This window comes from Manihot esculenta, chromosome 16 (genome assembly GCF_001659605.2).
Source record: "Manihot esculenta cultivar AM560-2 chromosome 16, M.esculenta_v8, whole genome shotgun sequence".
Lineage (NCBI taxonomy): Eukaryota > Viridiplantae > Streptophyta > Magnoliopsida > Malpighiales > Euphorbiaceae > Manihot > Manihot esculenta.
Window position 1 is genome coordinate 18198569 of NC_035176.2, and position 19582 is coordinate 18218150.

General features: G+C 35.4%; 1 protein-coding gene across 3 annotated transcripts in view; it reads left to right on the forward strand.

Annotated features, from left to right (window-relative positions):
- Positions 1-294: 294 nt before the first annotated feature.
- The window catches only part of LOC110602956 (CBBY-like protein), a 36902-nt gene continuing 17614 nt past the window's right edge, over positions 295-19582 (forward strand). For 2 of the 3 annotated variants that reach the window (XM_021740578.2, XM_021740576.2), the window contains exons 1-7: positions 295-668; positions 7253-7302; positions 7409-7472; positions 8665-8713; positions 8786-8854; positions 11292-11353; positions 15759-15839. In XM_021740578.2, coding sequence (XP_021596270.1) covers positions 406-668; positions 7253-7302; positions 7409-7472; positions 8665-8713; positions 8786-8854; positions 11292-11353; positions 15759-15839 — 638 coding nt within the window. In that variant the 5' untranslated portion in view covers positions 295-405. The remainder of the gene's footprint in view (positions 669-7252; positions 7303-7408; positions 7473-8664; positions 8714-8785; positions 8855-11291; positions 11354-15758; positions 15840-19582) is intronic. The other variant, XM_021740577.2, reaches the window with a different exon arrangement.

Here is a 19582-nt window from a genome sequence, read left to right on the forward strand (position 1 = left end):
TTTTTATAAATTTAAAAAATTAATTAATAAATTTTTAAAAATAATAAAATATTTAATTTTAAAATTAGTTAAGAAATTAATTATTAAATTATTTAAAACGTTAAAAATAATTTATTTTACTTTTTAAAATTAAAAAATTAACTAATAAATCTTTCTAAATATTTTTATATTAATTAATGACAATATAACTATAATTTAAAAAAAATCTATTTTGTTATATTAGATTAAAATTTATTATTGGAAATTTAATGATCTACTACTTTATAGTTTTTATCAGCCCCAAAAGTAATGGATTTTTGGTTAGTTTTAGTTGGGTACCAGAAGGAAGCATCATAAACGACAGGAAGCTAGCAGTAACAGTCGCTCGAAATACAGAGAAGCGCAAGAGCATTTGCCAAAATTGCCATGGAAACATCTTCATATTCAGTTCTTTATTCCCTCCGTTTCTCAACCACCATAACCAACTCTAACAAATTCTACTATAGAATTCCACCAAGAAGTAATTACAATTTCAGCTTGGGTCCTTCATTTTCCTTCACTCCCACTCGGAAATTCAATTTTCTGCGAAAATACTTGCAACCCAGTGGGTTCGCTCCATTTTGTTCACCGCCTAGCTCCCCCAACCAAAACCCCTCTCCAGAGTTTGCTGTTCTTCTTGAAGTTGATGGGTATTTGTCTTTTATTTATTTACCTGCTGTGCGCTAGTGTTCCCTGCCTTTGTATTGGAAATTTGAAATTAGTTTAGGCATTGCTTTGTTCTTCAATTTTTGACGTTTACAAGTTTGATACTTTTGACTAAGAGGTTATGGTCTATGATGAATTGCTGTTCTTGATAAGTGGATAATTGCTTCATTTTCTTTTTCATTCTAGAATTATGTCAATACTTGTATACGGGAAAATGCTTGTATAGTCTTTCATACTATACCCCTTTGCTACCTGCCTGCCTTTTTGTGTCCTGGTTCTTCTTGCTTGTGCCCCTTCCTTTCCCTTGGCCCATAGTCTTTATTTGCTCACTGCATTTCTACCAGAAACTGTCCTACATTCTCTGACCTCTTTTTATTGGTTTGAATTTTCTTTTTTTTTTTTTTTTTTTTTTGCCAAAGAATTTTCTACTTCAGACCTTTTGAGAACGATGATGTTTCTCATCAAGTTACTGTACATGAAATTCAATGATATTTTGTTCTCTTATTAACAGTCTTGTTATGATGGATTATAGCTCCTGTTGTAGTTTTGGGTTCGGAATGTCTTGTTTCTCTCATGCTTAAATGGCTCAGCTCAACTGAACTCATCCTCGATCCAGACTTATTTATTGATCAAATAGACCAGGCTTAGCATTATTGATCCTCTTCCTTCATCCTGCTTGGTTTAGGGCTCCACTTTTAGATCACTTCCCAGTTCTCCTTGTCCTCCTTGGTAGTGTGTCTTTCTTCTCCTATCCTTTATCTTAGATATGCCATGCATTTGTCGTTTTATATTTGACAAGGCAAAATCATCTTCTTTGCTTCTCCAATTTATCATTAATGGGTGTACTTCTATAGTTCCACTTTTTGTAGACATGAACATATTTCTTACAATATGGTTACCAGATACATATATACCCACTGTTCTTTGTTTGATTCACTTTTTGTTTTCTTTTTCTTTTTTTTTCCCTTTCTTTCTCTCTCGCAATTCTGATCTTGCCAATGATCTAAATCCATATCAAGATTGGTAAGTAAAGTCTACCAAAAAGAATAATGTAAGGAAAACAAATCATTTTTCATTGAAATATATATATTTGAAGCATTTGTGGCTTTATTGTTTCCTCACTAGTTATTCACTTCTATAGAATGAAAGGGATGCTGTAAAAGATAAGATTGAAACTTGTATTGCTATTGTGAAGTATCAATCATTGACGCACTGATTTTTCTCTATTTCTTCTAGCTTTTAACTCTTCATTAATGTCGATACCTCTAGGCATCTTGCTTGTGTTGTCTATTTGCTTGCAGATTAAGTTCTCTGCATTCTTTCATATTAACTTCTCTGCATTCTTTTTGTTGACTTATTTGCAGATCCTAGCTAATTCTAGGGTTATGATTTGATCTGATTAGAATCCTTAATTATCTCTATAATTATTATTTGACTATTTGTTTCCTGTTTAGATATGATTCTTTGTGTATAAATAGTCATGTAGACCAATTGTAAAAATTAAGAGTGAAATACAAGAATACTCAAAATTTTTCCAAAATTCTTCATGGTAGCAGAGCCTTTTCTTGAGTTTTGGGTTCAAATTCAATTTTTTCTCTTTAGGGTTTCGAAACCCTAGATCTACCTTTTTTGGTACTAACCCATCTAGGAGCCTTTTCTCCTCTCACTGCTGGCACCAGGAGAATTGCTGGACTGTCGCCGGCCGATTGCCCAGCTCCGTGAGGCTCACGCGCCTCACCTTCCCGGCGCGTTTCCCATTGCTTCCCAGTGCGTGACCAATCGCCTGACGCCGCTCCGCCTCTTCGATCACTCCGGCGACGATTCCAACCATCTTTCCGGCCTTCTCGTGCTGCTACTCAGTCTTTTGGTGAATCGATTGGGCTCTCTTGTGTGTACAACCTTGGGTGCCTCCTATGATTTCACTATTCATAAATCTTTACCATGGCAAAAAGTAAAAGGGTCTTGATGGCAGAAGGTAAAAGGGTCTCGATTTCTAACTCTGATTACTCATCCTCCGGTGCCACATCTAACTTTGTAACGTCAGGTAATGCTTCCTCTCTTAATAATGTTCCATAGATTATCGATTCTGGTGCGAATAGACACATGATAGGCTCTTCTAAAGAATTTCTCAATTATTTTCATTCTCTAACTAAATATAGTGTCAGAATTGCTGATGGCTCTTTTATTCCCGTATCCGGAATAGATTCTGTTATTTGCACATTCAACATTAAATTATCATCTGACCTTCATGTTCTCCACTTTCCTGTCAACCTTTTATCTGTCAGTGCTATCACCAATGCCCTTAACTGTAAAATTGAACTCTTTTCTGATCATTGTATTTTTTAGGATCTTCGCACAGGAAAGAGGATTGGCAACGGTAGGCTGCATGATGACTTACATATGTTGGAGGGTGATCGAAGTTCTTCGATATATCAAGCCTGTTTTGGAGAAAATAAGGATGTCAATCAGGAAATAATACAGTGGCATAGGCGGTTAGGGCATCCATCATTTTTTGTCTTAGAAAAACTTTATCTTAATTTGTTTGCTAGAACCCAACTTGATTCTCTATTTTGTGATGCTTGTGATTCTGCTAAACACACTAGAACATCCTATCCTTTGAGTCATAATAAGAGTCAAATTCCTTTTACGACTATTTATTATGATGTTTGGGGGCCTACTCAAACTGTCTCCTTGTTTGGTAATCGATGGTTTGTCACCTTTATTGCACTCGAATGACTTGGATCTATTTGATTAAAGCTAAAAGTGATGTCTTTTCTTGTTTTCAATCCTTTCATAAGATGGTTTGTACTCAATTTGATACTAAAGTTAAAATTTTGAGAACTGACAATGGAAGAAAATACATAGATAGTAGCTTTTCTGCTTATTTGGAGAATAATGGGATAGTACACTAGACTAGTTGTCCTTATACTAGTGCTCAAAATGGTGTTGCTGAGAGGAAAAATAGGCATCTATTGGAGGTAGCTTGATCTCTTATGTTCACCATGAATCTACCCAAAGTATATTGGGGAGATGCAATCCTTGTATCTGCTTATCTTATCAATAGAATGCCTCTCAAGACCCTTAACTTTATAAGTTCTTTAGAGGTTCTACAAGGGAAGAATTCGTACGTTGTTCCACCAAAAGTATTTGGGTGTGTTTGCTTTGTTCATACTAGGACGACAGGAAAATTGGATTCCAAGCCCCTTAAATGTGTGTTTGTTGGGTATTCTCCGACACAGAAGGGATACAAGTGTTATCACCCTCCTTTTAGGAAATACTTAGTCAGTATGGATGTTACCTTCCGAGAAACTGAACCCTACTTCAGTACCATCCACTCACCTCTTCAGGGTGAGAATAATGAGCAAGAAGAGGTGATCCCGAATTCTGTGATTCTGGATGATATGGTTCAACTAGAGAGTTTGAGTTCTAGTAGACAGGGGAAGATGTCCAATCAGAGAGAGAGAATTGGTCGTTTGGACAAGCCAGATTTGAAAAGGTATTCGAGGAGAGACAAGGCAGAAGAAGCCATTATGCAGTCTACTCAGAGTCAAGAATCTTCTTCTGATAAGTTACCCAGTCAAGAATCTTCTTCAGGTAAGTTACCCACAACTCTTTCTTCTAGTGAGTTACCCACAACTCTCGAATGTTCCAATGACTTAGATAAACCTATTGCACAAGGAAAAATGGTAAGATCTTGTACTAAATACCCTATTTCTAACTTTGTTTCTTATGAATCCTTGTCTCTTTCCTATAGAGCCTTTGCCTTGTCTCCTTCCTATAGAGCCTTTGCCTTGTCTCCTTCCTATAGAGCCTTTGCCTTGTCTATTTCCTCTGTGTCTATTCCACAGGATTGGAAGAAACTTTTGCGGATCCTAGATGGAAGGAAGCAATGATTGAAGAGATGAAAGCATTGGCTAAAAATGAGACTTGGGAGCTTGTCACTCTCCCACCTAGAAAGAAACTCGTTGACTGTAAATAGGTTTTCATAGTGAAACACAAAGTTGATGGCACAATTGAACGGTATAAGGCCAGATTGGTTGCTAAAGAATTCACCCAAACTTTTGGAGTGGATTACCAATAGACATTTGCTCCAGTTGCAAAAATGAACTCAATCAGAGTTTTGTTATCTTGCGCAGCCAACTTGGACCATGGTTTTAAATAACGGCCGTTACGTTACGTAACGGCCGTTATGTAACGGGTTTTGGGGGGGTTGTTACCCGTTATCCCGTTATATAACGGCCCCTCCTGATTTGCATGCGTAACGGCCGTTACAGATTTGCATGCGTAACGGCCGTTACAGCCGTTACGTAACGGTAACGGCCGTTACAGCCGTTACGTAACGGTAACGGCCGTTACCGACCGTTACGTAACGGTAACGGCCGTTACCAATAATTAAAATTCTTTTATATCTTTTATTTTTTGCTCCTTATTCTCATTTTCATTAGTTTCTACACTTTTCAGCAGCTTCAAAGACTATTTTTTAAGTTTTCTCTTCCCTTTCTCTTTCAAATTTCAATCTTCCTTGCATATTTCTCATATAAACTACTCTATTTCCAAGCTTATTTCTTCTAAAAAGTTAGTTAAATTTTATCTATTTTAGTTTTTAATTGTTGTTTTTTTTTCCTTTTTTTTGTAAGTTTTTGTGGATTAAAGTGTTAGTTTTGAGTTAAAATTATACTTTGAGCTATTAGTTTACTCAATCTATAAAGATTATGTTGATTTTTCTTATTTTAAACTATATGATGTTTAACTTAAGTTAAATAATCTATATTTTATATATTTATATTTATTATGCATTTGTATACATTGTTCTATATTAAATCTAATCAATATCATTTTATTTATGAACTTTGCAAATTTTTTTAAAAAATTTGCATAGCGCCAGGCTGTTACCATTACGTTACGGCCGTTATAGGTCTGTTTCCGTTACCCGCAACCACGACCGCGAATGTGGCCGCGACCGCGATTTAAAACCATGACTTGGACTAGGACTTGCAACAGTTTGATGTAAAGAATGCTTTCCTCCATGGAGATTTAGAGGAAGAAGTGTTCATGGAAATTCCTCTTGGGTTCGCTGATGAGAAGACACAAGGAAAGGTGTGCAGATTAAAAAAGGCTTTGTATGGGCTAAAACAATCTCCCAAAGCTTGGTTTGACAGGTTTAGCAGAGCCATGATGTCCTTTGGTTACTAGCAAAGCAATGCTGATCACACTCTGTTTATCAAACATCACAAGGGTAAGATCATCCTTCTTATTGTGTATGTTGACAGGCGATGACAAAGAGGAAATGGCTCAACTAAAGAGGTTGTTGGCTCAGGAATTTGAAATCAAAGATCTAAGAAAACTGCTATATTTCCTAGGTATCGAGGTGGCTAGATAAAAAAAAGGAATTTTCATCTCCCAAAGAAAGTACATCTGGATCTTTTGGAAGAAACTAGTATGATGGGGTGTAAACCAGTAGAATCTCCTATTGAAAGTAATCACAAGCTGGAAGAAGGAACTGGTGAGTCCGTGGATGTTGGAAGATACCAGAGATTGGTAGGAAGGTCCCAAAGAAAGTATATTTTGGATCTTTTGAAAGAAACTGGTATGATAGGGGGTAAACCAGCAGAATCTCCCATTGAAAGTAATCACAAGCTGGAAGCAGGAACTGGTGAGTCCGTGGATGTTGGAAGATACCAGAGATTGGTAGGAAGGTTGAATTATCTCTCACACACTCGACCAGATATAACCTATGCTATTAGCTTAGTCAACTAATTCATGCATGATCCTCGCGAGACTCATATGCAGGCTGTACTTTGCATTTTAAGATGCCTAAAGTCTGCTCCAGGGAAAGGACTTCTTTACTCCAAACATGGTCACCTTCGAGTTGAAGCTTTTATAGATGCAGATTGGGCAAGATCTCTCGATGACAGGAGATCCACCTCTGGCTACTGCATGGTTGTGGGAGGGAACCTTGTCACTTGGAGGAGCGAAAAATAAAGTGTTGTTGCTCGATCAAGTGCTGAAGCAGAATACAGAGCAATGGCCTAAGGTGTGTATGAACTCTTATAGTTACAGAAGTTATTGGAGGAGTTGAGGTTGCTCGAGAGAGACAAGATAACTTTGTATTGTGACAATAAAGCTGCTACAAGTATAATACAAAATCCAGTCCAATATGACCGGACGAAACACATTGAAATTGATCGGCACTTCATTAAAGAAAAATTAGTAGACGGTGTCTTGAGTCTAGTTCATGTGATTTCTATTGGGCAATTTGCGGATGTGTTTACTAAATGGCTCAATAACAAGATCTACCATAATCTGATTTGCAAGTTGGGCATGTGCGACATTTTTGCACCAACTTGAGGGGGAGTGTTGACTTATTTGCTGATCCTAACTGATTCTAGGAATATGATTTGATTTGATTAGGATCCTTAATTATCTCTGTAATTCTTATTTGATTATTTGCTTCCCGTTTAGATATAATTTATTTGTGTATAAATAGTCATATAGACCAGTTGTGAAGATTAAGAGTGAAATACAAGAACACTCTAAATTTTTCAAAATTCTTCACTTTTTTTTACAGGGTCCTTATGGATGCATATCGCATAGGAAATCGCCAAGCCTTTAATATAGGTGCGTAGATGCATTAATATGACATAAGATTCAAATGCTTATTTTGTCTAATTATTTGGGATGCGTAAGTTTTCAATTTTAACTTACAGCATTTTTTCACCATCAGCATTTCAGAAGCTTGGACTTGATTGTGCAAATTGGACTGAACCTGTCTATCTAGATCTCAGAAGGTGTGAAGTCATTCCATATGTTTTTCAGTTGTGATTTAGATGAAGTTTATCATGCCAAGAATTAAATGGTTTGTAAGTCTTATAAATAAGTTTGTTAGTAATCAAATGTGCACTTCTGGCTACAATGCTTGGACAATTTTGGTGTACATATATATATATATATTAAATATCATTTAGGAGATTGATGCAAAATTAACATACAAATTTGTTCAGTTTTTAGAAATTAAATAGGATGTGAAGGAGGAGGAAAGGAAGGGAAGGGGAAGAGAAGAACCGAAAGGAGTACATTTTTAATTCTTCACATTTCTTAATTCATAGTACATAGGATAGAGCTCCATATTTATAATGGGAGACACTAGACAGGACAATCATATCCAGAAATATGGTGCATCAAAGTCAAAGCGCACCTTTAAAACATCTGTTTTGACACAAGTAAAAATACAGCCTACAACCTGTGTTTTGACAGGTCAAACCTTGTGTTCCGACAAGTGTTTTTTTTTTTTTTGCGGAGAATCTCATCATTTTCCATATTCCCCCTTGATGAGATTCTTTTTGAAACCAAAGACGTTGTCAAGAATACAAGTAGTACAAAAAATATATATATATACAGCCAGCAGCTTATGGGGTAGCACTAAGACAATACAGCACAAGAGTAAATTTCCAGCACATACAAGATCTAAACACATCTTTAGAATAATGCACTATATCAAGCAACCTAAGTCAAACAGCAGCTAGTCTCCAAATTCAGAAGCATCTTCTGGAAGCTGGTGGAAGTGGTCTTCTTGGGTCTGTTCTTTTCTTGAGAAACAGAGGATAAAAATAGTAGAAATAGAGTAGGAACTTTAAATATAGTGAAAGGGATCTGAAGCAAGTTACATTGATTTGAAGAAAAGAAGGCTAAGATGCAATAGCAAGTAGAAACAGCACCTCTAACAAAGAACGAGGAAGAAAGGAAGGAAGATACTGGCACTGCAACATTTTGAAACAAAGAGGCGACCAGAATTTTTAAGTTGGAAGTAAGAAAAGGAAGCCTAGTATTTTAAAACGCACCCTAAAACCTGGTATTGATTGGTCAAAACTTTTTCTTTGACAAGTGCCTAATCATTTTTCACAGAATTAAACAATTATTTCAGTTACATTTTTTCAGCTAAATGTATGTTACCATACAAATTATATCTTTTCCCATTTCCAGGAAGAGTGCTGGTGATGAGGAAAGGATGCTGATTTTATATTTTAATCAGGTGAGTCTTGTGTAGAAATTATGCATCTTGTGTGGCTTGTTTGGTCTACTTCACCTCTTTATTTGATTGCAGATTGGTTGGCCTACTTCTTTGCCCACAAGTGAGAAGGGCACATTCATAAAAAATGTTTTGCGAGAAAAGGTATTAGTTGAATGATTGGCATAATATTAATGTGATTCAATCACTTGGTTTGATAAAATATATTATTACCTCATGTTAGTGTGTATCTAGAAATTGGTTACTACAGAAGAAAAACCATCACCATTTAGATGTTCAATTATATATTTCACTAGTCAAAGAAGAAAAGATTCCAAGATTCAAAATTGTTAAAGAAGATTATAAAAGGAAAATTTATAATAATAGTTATAATGTATGGTCTTTAATTGGTCTGTTCACTTAATGAACTCACATTTACTATTTATCAATTACATTTATAGTGTTTGACATTGATTACAACTTCATCCATCTCACTAAAATTGGTAATAAAATTAATTTTGTTGCTAGTAACTCGAATAAAATGTTTTTAATTGCTTTTTAAAAAAAATTTTTTTTATCAAATGAAAAAAAGTTATTTTAGTAAAAAAATGATTGATTAATTCATGAAATATGAATATATATTTATACACAAATTTTCTATAATTATTTTACCTATTTAAGAATAAAAATCCTATAATATAAATAGGAATACAATATCTGTGGGTCGACTTCTCAATGTGAATTTTACCTATTTGTTGAATTTTTCATGAACAAAATGACCATTTATCTCAATATGTTTAGTTTATACACACAGGATTAGAAGCATTATGGAGAGTAGCTTGACTATTGCACCACACTTAGTTATTAGAATAATCCATAATGTCAATAAAATAAACCCTGCCCTAGAACTCCCTTTTAAGTAGCATAAGATCTATTCTAAGGTTGCATAATGATTAATTGTTGGATAAAACAGATATTGACTTGCAATGGTAATATTATATAAAGTGTTAGGATGAGTCACTATTAAATATTTAAGGATAAATTACACTTTTATATCTGAGTTATACCATAATTAACGGATTAGTCCTTTTATTTTTAAAATCGAACTCTTAAAATTCTGTATTTTTATACCATCCAACTTGGAGGTCCTTTCGTCCTAAAATCTGTTAAAAAGAAGAGAAATATTTTAAATTCTAAAAATACCCTTATTATGCATCAGCCAATGGGTTCTTGGATCCACCTCTGGCGCACCCCCTAGTAGCACTACAAATATGGATCTAAGATTCTTCCTCCGATTGAAGTTTCTTAAAACTTAATTTTTGATAACGATCTCTGGCGTAGTTGCCGCTAAAATGTCAATATGTCCTCTGGCAATCGATATAAGAAGTTCTATGACGACGATGATGAGTGACTTGAAAATACCTTTCCAAGGGAGAGAAGTCAATTGCAAGTCCTGCTTGTGAAAGTTCCCATTGGCTATTTTCGAAGCCTTTGAGGGTGGGAAATATCGATATCAAGACTCAGCGACAACGAGTCATTTATTAAGATATTTCCCTTACCCCATGGATGAAAAGGAAGCAATTAGCATCAAGATATTTGAAGTTATAATTTTATCATGCATTTCGTAGGAATCATGACCAAGGCTTAGTCATCATACATCATTCCATGGTTTCTCTGATAAAGATACTCTGTGTTTAGTAACAGAGCATAGTTGCGTTTCAGTTAAAATGCATCCTTTTCCCTGTTTTGATTTTTTTTTTGATAAGTTTACTCTCAATAATATGTCAGTTAGTTGATTACAAGAATTCCTTCATATGTTTATTACATAAAGAAATACAAAGAAATATTTAGGTAAAGCTGGTTGTCATGAGTCTTACAAATTCGTTGAAATCCATCACTCCATCTCTATTATCATCGTAGCTCTAATCATCCTTCTGCAACATGCTTCTTCTAAAATTTCTGCCAAACATAATGTACAAAGGATTGTTCTCAATTACTTTGCATCAATAAAACCTCATTTTGGTAAAGCCAAAAATTTGATTTGAAAAATCTTGCATTAAACGGTTATTAAAAGCCATTTGTTGATTCTGAAGTTGACAAAGATGTAGAGAGAGAGAGAGTTAATGTGGAGGGAAGTAAAGGGAGAAAGAGGGAGAGAGTGAGGTTTTGGTAAAGGGTGTTTTTGAAATTTAAAATATTTTTCTCTTATTTTTAACAGATTTTAGGATGGAAGGACCTCCAGTTTAGACGGAATAAAAATAAAGGGGTTTAAGTTTTCGGTTTTAAAAATAGATGGACTGATGCGTTAATTATGCTAAAACTTAGGAACTAAAATGTAATTTACCCAACATTTAATTTTGCAACTAAGCTCTTAATACTCTCAGGATCTTCATACAATTCACTACCTTCTTTTGTGCAAATTTAGTGTCCCTTGTTTCCATAATACTTCTGACTTAAAGCTAAGTATGTACATGCATGTGCAAGTGTTTCAGAAGCTTAATGCTAACAATTATGTATTTATATTATTCTCTAATCTTCCATTGTTAAATATAAGTGCTTTCAATATATTGTAAGTTTCTGAACAATTATTAGTTATTGCCAGAAAATTGCAATGGATGAATTTATGATGTCAGAAAGTTCACCTTTACGTCCTGGAGTAGTAGAGTGAGTCGTCTCATCCTAGCTGAGTTCATGAATTTTGTCATATGTATTCCCTTACATGGCTACTTCCATAGTTTTCATGCCTTTCTTTATTATTTAGGCAAATGTAATTATGTTTGAAATTCTTTGGTGATTCTTCTAGTTTTATGCTACTTGTGTTAGATGTGTCAAATCTTCTTAAAGTGTTAGAGTGTGAACGTAATCTATACATAATTAATGGAGATTACAAAATCATAGGTTAATTGATACTAACTGATTGATTGAGGATTCTTAGGAGTTGCTTTAACAAGACTTTGTAATTTGTATATAAACACACTTATTCAATAGAGAAAATACATAATTTTTTCCACAAATCTATCTGATTACATGGTATCAAAGCCTTTTAGCTCGTCTGCAGATATCAAAATTCCTTGATCAGAAGAGGCCTCAACTGCTATATGCGCCATTTGTGAGTGCTGATTCTTATTCTAAAGTTTTAGACATGTCTTCTTAGTGTGTCTAGGTTCACGGCAGTAATAATAAATGATTCCACCAGAGTCAAAAGTAGAAACTGCTTCCCCAGGACTTGAGATCCTCTACCACTATTAAAACCTCCCCTATTTTCACCTCTGTTATTCTGTCTGCAACTGTCATTGCGGATAACAAGGGCACTAGTGGTGTGTGAAGGAACTGGAGAGAAAGATTTTGTACGCAACACCCTAGTGAAAACATGACGTAATGATAATATTTCAGAGTCAGAAAGAATATGAGATTAAGTTGTCTAAAACTCTGGAGGGAGGCTTGCAAGGAAGCTTATAACAGCCATTTACTCTCGTTGAACTTGTTGAGTTAAGGCATCAAGACATTAAGTTCTTCGTACACTCTTTTAAAATCCATAAAATATGAGATCAAAGTTCTATCGTGTTTCTCAACTCGATAAAATGCCTTACACACATTATAAATGCGAGAAATATTTTATGTCAGAATATAAAAACTCCAAATAATCCATTAATTCTTTAATAAATTCATAGTAATTAATAAGGCTGATTACCTCACTATGAATGGAATTTCGGATCTGCAAAAATAATCAAGCATCATCCCTCATCCAATCTTTCTCAGTGTCATCAATTAGAGGATCATTGGTAAGATGATCATCCATTCCGATACTTCGTAAATAAATATGGATAGTCTTCAATCTAGAAAATTAGATCCATTTAATTTGTATTCTGTGATTTTTGTCACCACAGGAATCACATCAGCTATGGTTTTTTTCAACTTCAGCCATGAGAACAACTAACCCAAAACATGATGAGATTAATGATAATATTTCGGAGTCAGAAAGAATATGAGATTAAGTTGTCTGAAACTCCGGAGGGAGGCTTGCAAGGAAGCTTATAACAGCCATTTACTCTCGTTGAACTTGTTGAGTTAAGGCATCAAGACATTAAGTTCTTCGTACACTCTTTTAAAATCCATAAAATACGAGGTCATAGTTCTATCGTGTTTCTCAACTCGATAAAATGCCTTACACACATCATAAATGCGAGAAATATTTTCTGTAAGAGTATAAAAACTCCAAATAATCCATTAATTCTTTAATAAATTCACAGTAATTAATAAGGCTGATTACCTCACTATGAATGGAATTTCGGATCTGCAAAAATAATCAAGCATCATCCCTCATCCAATCTTTCTCAGTGTCATCAATTGGAGGATCATTGGTAAGATGATCATCCATTCCAATACTTCGTAAATAAATATGGATAGTCTTCAATCTAGAAAATTAGATCCATTTAATTTGTATTCTGTGATTTTAGTCATCACAGGAATCACATCAGCTATGGTTTTTCCAACTTTAGACATGAGAACAACTAACCCAAAACAATGGCAACAAAAGAAATAGAAGAAACAGGGTAGGATGTAAACAGTACCAAAATATGATCCAAACCAAAAACACCTCCACCAAATACCCAAACGGCAAACAGACCACAGAACTGACGAAAGTGCTTCAAGTCGACTCCGACGAGGGTGGCCGGAGTAGCAACGGACACGTGACGCGCCTCCATGTGTTGGTGAGTGGGACGGTGTCAGAAAACTTGTTGTGGCGAGTGAGATTGTCGGCTCTTCAAGGCAGTGTCGTCGGCTTTCCGACGTCCTTCCTGGGGGGCGGTGAGAGACGTGTCACCCTATATGGGTAATCTAAAAGAACAGGAGTCTAAGTCTCCAAACAGAACAGACGGAAAGAAAAAAAATTCAAATCTCTACACGAGAGGCTCTGATACCATGTAGTAAGGCAATATTTATTGTGTTTATTACAATAGTGTTGAATCCCACATCGATTGTGAAAAGGGGTAATGTGCCCCTTGTATGGGCTATAGGCACTCCTCCCTCTTGAGCTAGCTTTTGGGGTGAGTTAGGCCTGGCCCAAATTTAATAAATAGAGATTACAATATATTTATACATTAAAGGCCTTATCTAGAAATGAAAGGGCATCAAGCCTATGGTCATGCAATCCCTAAGATTAAGCAACTAATACATCTATTAATATTTACTTTCTATATCAACATATTTACTTCCTATAACCTATAAGAGATGGTTTATCACTTTTATTGATTATTGTACTTAGATGACTTGGGTATATTTGATTAAAGCTAAAAGTGATGTCTTTTCTTATTTTCAATTCTTTCATAAGATGATTTGTACTCAATTTGATACTAAGGTAAAAATTTTGAGAACTGACAATGGAAGAGAATATATGGATAGTAGGTTTTCTGTTTATTTGGAGTTAAATGAAATAGTACATCAGACAAGTTGTTCTTATACTAGTGCACAAAATGGGGTTATTGAAAAGAAAAATATTAGAGGTAGCTCGATCTCTTTTGTTCAGCATGAACCTGCCCAAAGCATATCGGGGAGGTGCAGTCTTTGTATCTGCTTATCTTATCAATCGAATGCCCCTCAAGGCCTTTGACTTTATGAGTCCTTTGGAGGTTCTACAAGGAAGGAATTTATACATTATTCCACTAAAAGTATTTGGGTGTGTTTGCTTTGTCCATACTCGGACGACAAGAATGTTGAACCCCAAGACCTTTAAATATGTGTTTGTTAGGTATTCTCCGACACAGAAGGATATAGGTGTTATCACCCTTCATAGGAAATACTTTGTCAGTATAGATGTTACCTTAAGAGAAACTAACCCTACGTCAGCACCACCAACCCTAAATAGAAGGGAGCAATGATTGAAGAGATGAAAGCCCAGACAAAAAAAGAGACATGGGAGTTTGTCCCTCTCCCACTTGGGAAGAAATCAGTTGGCTGTAATTGGGTATTTAGTGAAACGCAAAGTTGATGGCATAGTTGAACGGTTCAAGCTAGGGTATTTAGTGAAACGCAAAGTTGATGGCATAATTGAATGGTTCAAGCTAGATTAGGTGCTAAAGGTTTCACCCAAACCTATGGAGTTGATTATTAAGAGACATTTGCTCTAGTTGCAAAAATAAACTGAATCAGAGTCCTGTTATCTTGTGCAGCCAACTTGGATTGGGACTTACTGCAGTTTGATGTAAAAAATGCACTCCTTCATGGAGATTTAGAGAAAGAGGTGTTTATGGAGATCCCTTCTGGGTTTGCTAATGAGAAGACACGAAAAAAGGTGTGCAAATTGAAAAAAAGGCTTTGTATGGGCTAAAACAATTTCCCAAAGCTTAGTTTGACAGGTTTAATATAGCCATGATACTTCATAAGGAATGAGGTCATTATTAGTTGTTGCCATAGGAATTAGATTTGCTTTTCTTTAAATGGAAAGTAGCAAGTCTTGGGTTCAAATCCTAGCCAAAGATTCAGCCAAAGCTGTCATTGCCATTGGAAGTTGAGTCCATGTTTTCGAAATGGAAAGCAGGCGTTTTATGTTAAAGCAAAAGAATGCTATAACTGTTTCCCAAGGACCGGCTAAAATTGTGGAAAATGAGAAAATTGAAAATCAATTTTCAAATAAAAAAATGTTACATTTGAAAATAAATTCTGTGTTCCTGTTCCGTCAGAAAATTTTTCCAGAAATTTCCTAATTTTCTACAAGTAACGCATTCTTAGAGATTTAGGTTTCATTGATGGTACTTAACAATTCAAGTATGACTTGAATGTTGTGCTGCATGCTCAATGTTTGACTCGGAACACTTTAGGCTGCAAGTCTAAAAATTTATTTTGGTAACTATTTCTTAACAAAATGAGTCTTTTGAAAAAGCATGTGGAAAGGATCAATCATAGTAAATTTTTAAGGGGCATGTAAAATATGACTAAATATTTGAGATATGTAAACAAGCTTTAAAATTTTCCTTGTTTTTATGCCAATGAATTTATTCAGTGTTCTTGTATACTCCAATTCCCGTAGCATGAACTTTTTATATTTCTTTTGAAATTTTTTGTTTAACAGTTTCATTGATGATGCATCTAATGATGGAATACCTGTGGTCATTCTGACAGCATATGGTAAAAGTGAGGAAAATATTGCAAGGTATGGCTTATGGGCAATTTTTTTTTTTTATAATTTGTTAAAATATGAGTATTATGATTGGGAATGAGGTAATGCATAGAAGTTATACAAGCAACACTAATGGCCTCACTCTCCTTGCATTTTGTTTTGTTGTTTTTTTTTTTTTCAATTCAAATCTTAAGCACTTCATGCGGTAGTGATGACCTCCTACATCACATCATAAGGTAGAAAACTTAATTGCAACAGCTGATGCTGTATGATATAGGAAATAAATATGTACAAGTTCATTGTATTCATTAGTAGCTTGATCTTATGTTTGATAAAGGGATTCACTTCCTTTCTTAGATATATCTCGTGTATATAAATATGTTGTAATCTCCATTGCAAATATATAAGAAATATTATTTTCAACATGGTATCAGAGCCTGCCTTGTAGGAAAATTTTTTTCCCCTTGTTTGTTTCTTGAGGCACTATCTAAAGACTTCAGGAGAGGCTATCCTTATTGTCTGTTGCTTGATTAACTATATGCCTTCATTTCTATTGCAACATCAAAGTCCTAATTCTATCCTATTTCCTACTCAAAACTCCAACCAATTGTCCCTCCAAATTTTTGGATGTATATATTTGTTCATAATTATACTCTTGGCAAAAATAAATGTCGGTCTAAATCCATTAAATGTGTTTTTCTTGGATATTCACGACTTTAAAAAAGTTATAAACGCTATGATCTTGTTACTAACAAATATTTTGTATCTGCAGATGTCTCCAAATGTTACCCTTTATGGGTAACCCAAATACACAGAGCCCTAAGTCTCCAAATGTTACCCTTTATGGGTAACCCAAATACACAGAGCCCTAAGTCTCCAAATGTTACCCTTTATGGAGCGCTGAGTCTCCAAATATTACCCTTTATGGATAACCCGATGAACAGAGCCCTAAATCTCCAAATGTTACCCTTTATGGGTAACCCAAATGAATAGAGCCTTAAGTCTCCAAATGTTACTCGTAACCCAAAATGAACAGGGCCCTAAGTCTCCAAATGTTACCCTTTATGGGTAACCCAAATACCCAAATGAACAGAGCTATAAGTCTCCAAATGTTACCCTTTATGGGTAACGCAAAATGAACCGTCCTAAATCTCTAAAAGATTTATATCTCTATGGGTGAGGCTCTGATACCATGTAGAAGGATAATATTTGTTGTTGTATTTCACAATATAGATTACAACCTATTTATACATGAGAGACGGTATCTAAACAGGAAGGCAAATTAAGTCTATGATTATACAATCCTAAGATTAAGGAACTGATCTATCTATCAATATTTACTTCCTATATTAACATATTTACTTCCTATAACCTATAACAATGTCCAAAGCATATTTTCGTTGAGAAATTGCGATACCTGTTTTAGCTTGTGCCACTTCAATCCCTAAGAAATACTTTAGTTTTCCAAGGTCTTTAGTTTGGAAATGACTGAACAAATGTTGCTTAAGCTGAGAGATTCCATCATGATCATTTCCTGTTGTTGACTTATTTGCTAATCCTAGCTGATTCTAGGGATTTGATTTGATCTGATTAGGATTCTTAATTATCTCTGTAATTATTATTTGATTATTTGCTTCCTGTTTAGATATGATTCTTTGTGTATAAATAGTCATGTAGACCAATTGTAAAGATTAAGAGTGAAATACAAGAATACTCAAAATTTTTCCAAAATTCTTCATGGTATCAGAGCCTTTTCCTGATTTTTTGGGTCCAAATTCAATTTTTCCTCTTTAGGGTTTCAAAACCCTAGATCTACCTTTTTTGGTACTAACCCATCCGCCGGCCGATCGACCAGCTCTGACGTCGGAAAACCCTGCGCGTGAGGCTCACACGCCACCCCTTCCCGGCGCGTGACCCATCGTCTGTCACTGCTTCGCCGCTCCGATCACTCCGGCGACGATTCCGACCAGTATCAATTAACAAATAGGACTTAGAGATATGAGGTTGCATAGAGTTCAGTAACCATGTCATAACAAGACAATTATCCGACTCCCATTGAGAAAAATCTGGATCCCTCTTATCAGGTTGCTTTTTATTACCAGTGACATAACCCTGCAGTCCTCTAGTCTTGATAAACAACAAACAAGACCTTGACCAAGCAAGATAATTGGTTCCATCAAGTTTTATAGGACTAATTTGCAAGGAAGGATTATCAGAGTTAGGAATCGAGACCCTTTTACCTTCTGCCATAGTAAAGATTTATGAACCGTGAAAGAATAGGAGGTACCCAAGGTTGTACCTTATATGAGCCATAGGTACTCCTACCCATGGTTTTAAATCGCGGTCGTGGTCGCGGGTAACGGAAACAGACCTATAACGGCCGTAACGTAATGGTAACAGCCTGGCGCTATGCAAATTTTTTAAAAAAATTTGCAAAGTTCATAAATAAAATGATATTGATTAGATTTAATATAGAACAATGTATACAAATGCATAATAAATATAAATATATAAAATATAGATTATTTAACTTAAGTTAAACATCATATAGTTTAAAATAAGAAAAATCAACATAATCTTTATAGATTGAGTAAACTAATAGCTCAAAGTATAATTTTAACTCAAAACTAACACTTTAATCCACAAAAACTTACAAAAAAAAAGGAAAAAAAAACAACAATTAAAAACTAAAATAGATAAAATTTAACTAACTTTTTAGAAGAAATAAGCTTGGAAATAGAGTAGTTTATATGAGAAATATGCAAGAAAGATTGAAATTTGAAAGAGAAAGGGAAGAGAAAACTTAAAAAATAGTCTTTGAAGCTGCTGAAAAGTATAGAAACTAATGAAAATGAGAATAAGGAGCAAAAAATAAAAGATATAAAAGAATTTTAATTATTGGTAACGGCCGTTACCGTTACGTAACGGTCAGTAACGGCCGTTACCGTTACGTAACGGCTGTTACCGTTACGTAACGGCTGTAACGGCCGTTACGCATGCAAATCAGGAGGGGCCGTTATATAACGGGATAACGGATAACGGCCCCCCCAAAACCCGTTACATAACGGCCGTTACGTAACGTAACGGCCGTTATTTAAAACCATGCTCCTACCCCTTGAGCTAGCTTTTGGGGTGAGTTAGGCCTGGCCCAAATTTAACATGGTATCAGAGCCTCCCCATCCGATGTTAGGCGCCCCATAAATGTGCCAGCACCAGTAAAAAAATTCTGGGCGTGAGGGGGTGTGTTGAATCCCACATCGGTTGTGGAAAGGGGTAATGTGCCCCTTATATGAGCCATAGGCAATCCTACCCCTTGAGCTAGTTTTTGGGGTGAGTTAGGCCTGACCCAAATTTAACAGGAATGATGCCCAAATTTATGATATTCGGAATAAGATTCATGGTACTAAGCAAGGAGAAATGACTATCTCCCAATTTTATTCTGAGTTATGTGGCTTATGGCAGGAGCTTGATTACTATCAAGACTTCCAGGCAGACTGTACTGGAGATATAGTCAAATTTCGGAGAATGATTGAAAAGGAGTGGGTCTATGATTTTCTTGCAGGGTTGAATAACGAATATGATCCAATTCGGGTCCAAGTATTGGGAGGAAATCCTTTTCCTTGTCTAGAAGAGGCCCACGCCCATGTTCAATAAGAGGAAAGTTGTCGACATGTTATGCTCTATACTGCACCAGTTGAAAAGGCTGGGTTGACTACTAGTTTGAGCACACCACAACCTCCTACTTTTGAGAAAGATCACTTACACTGTGACTATTG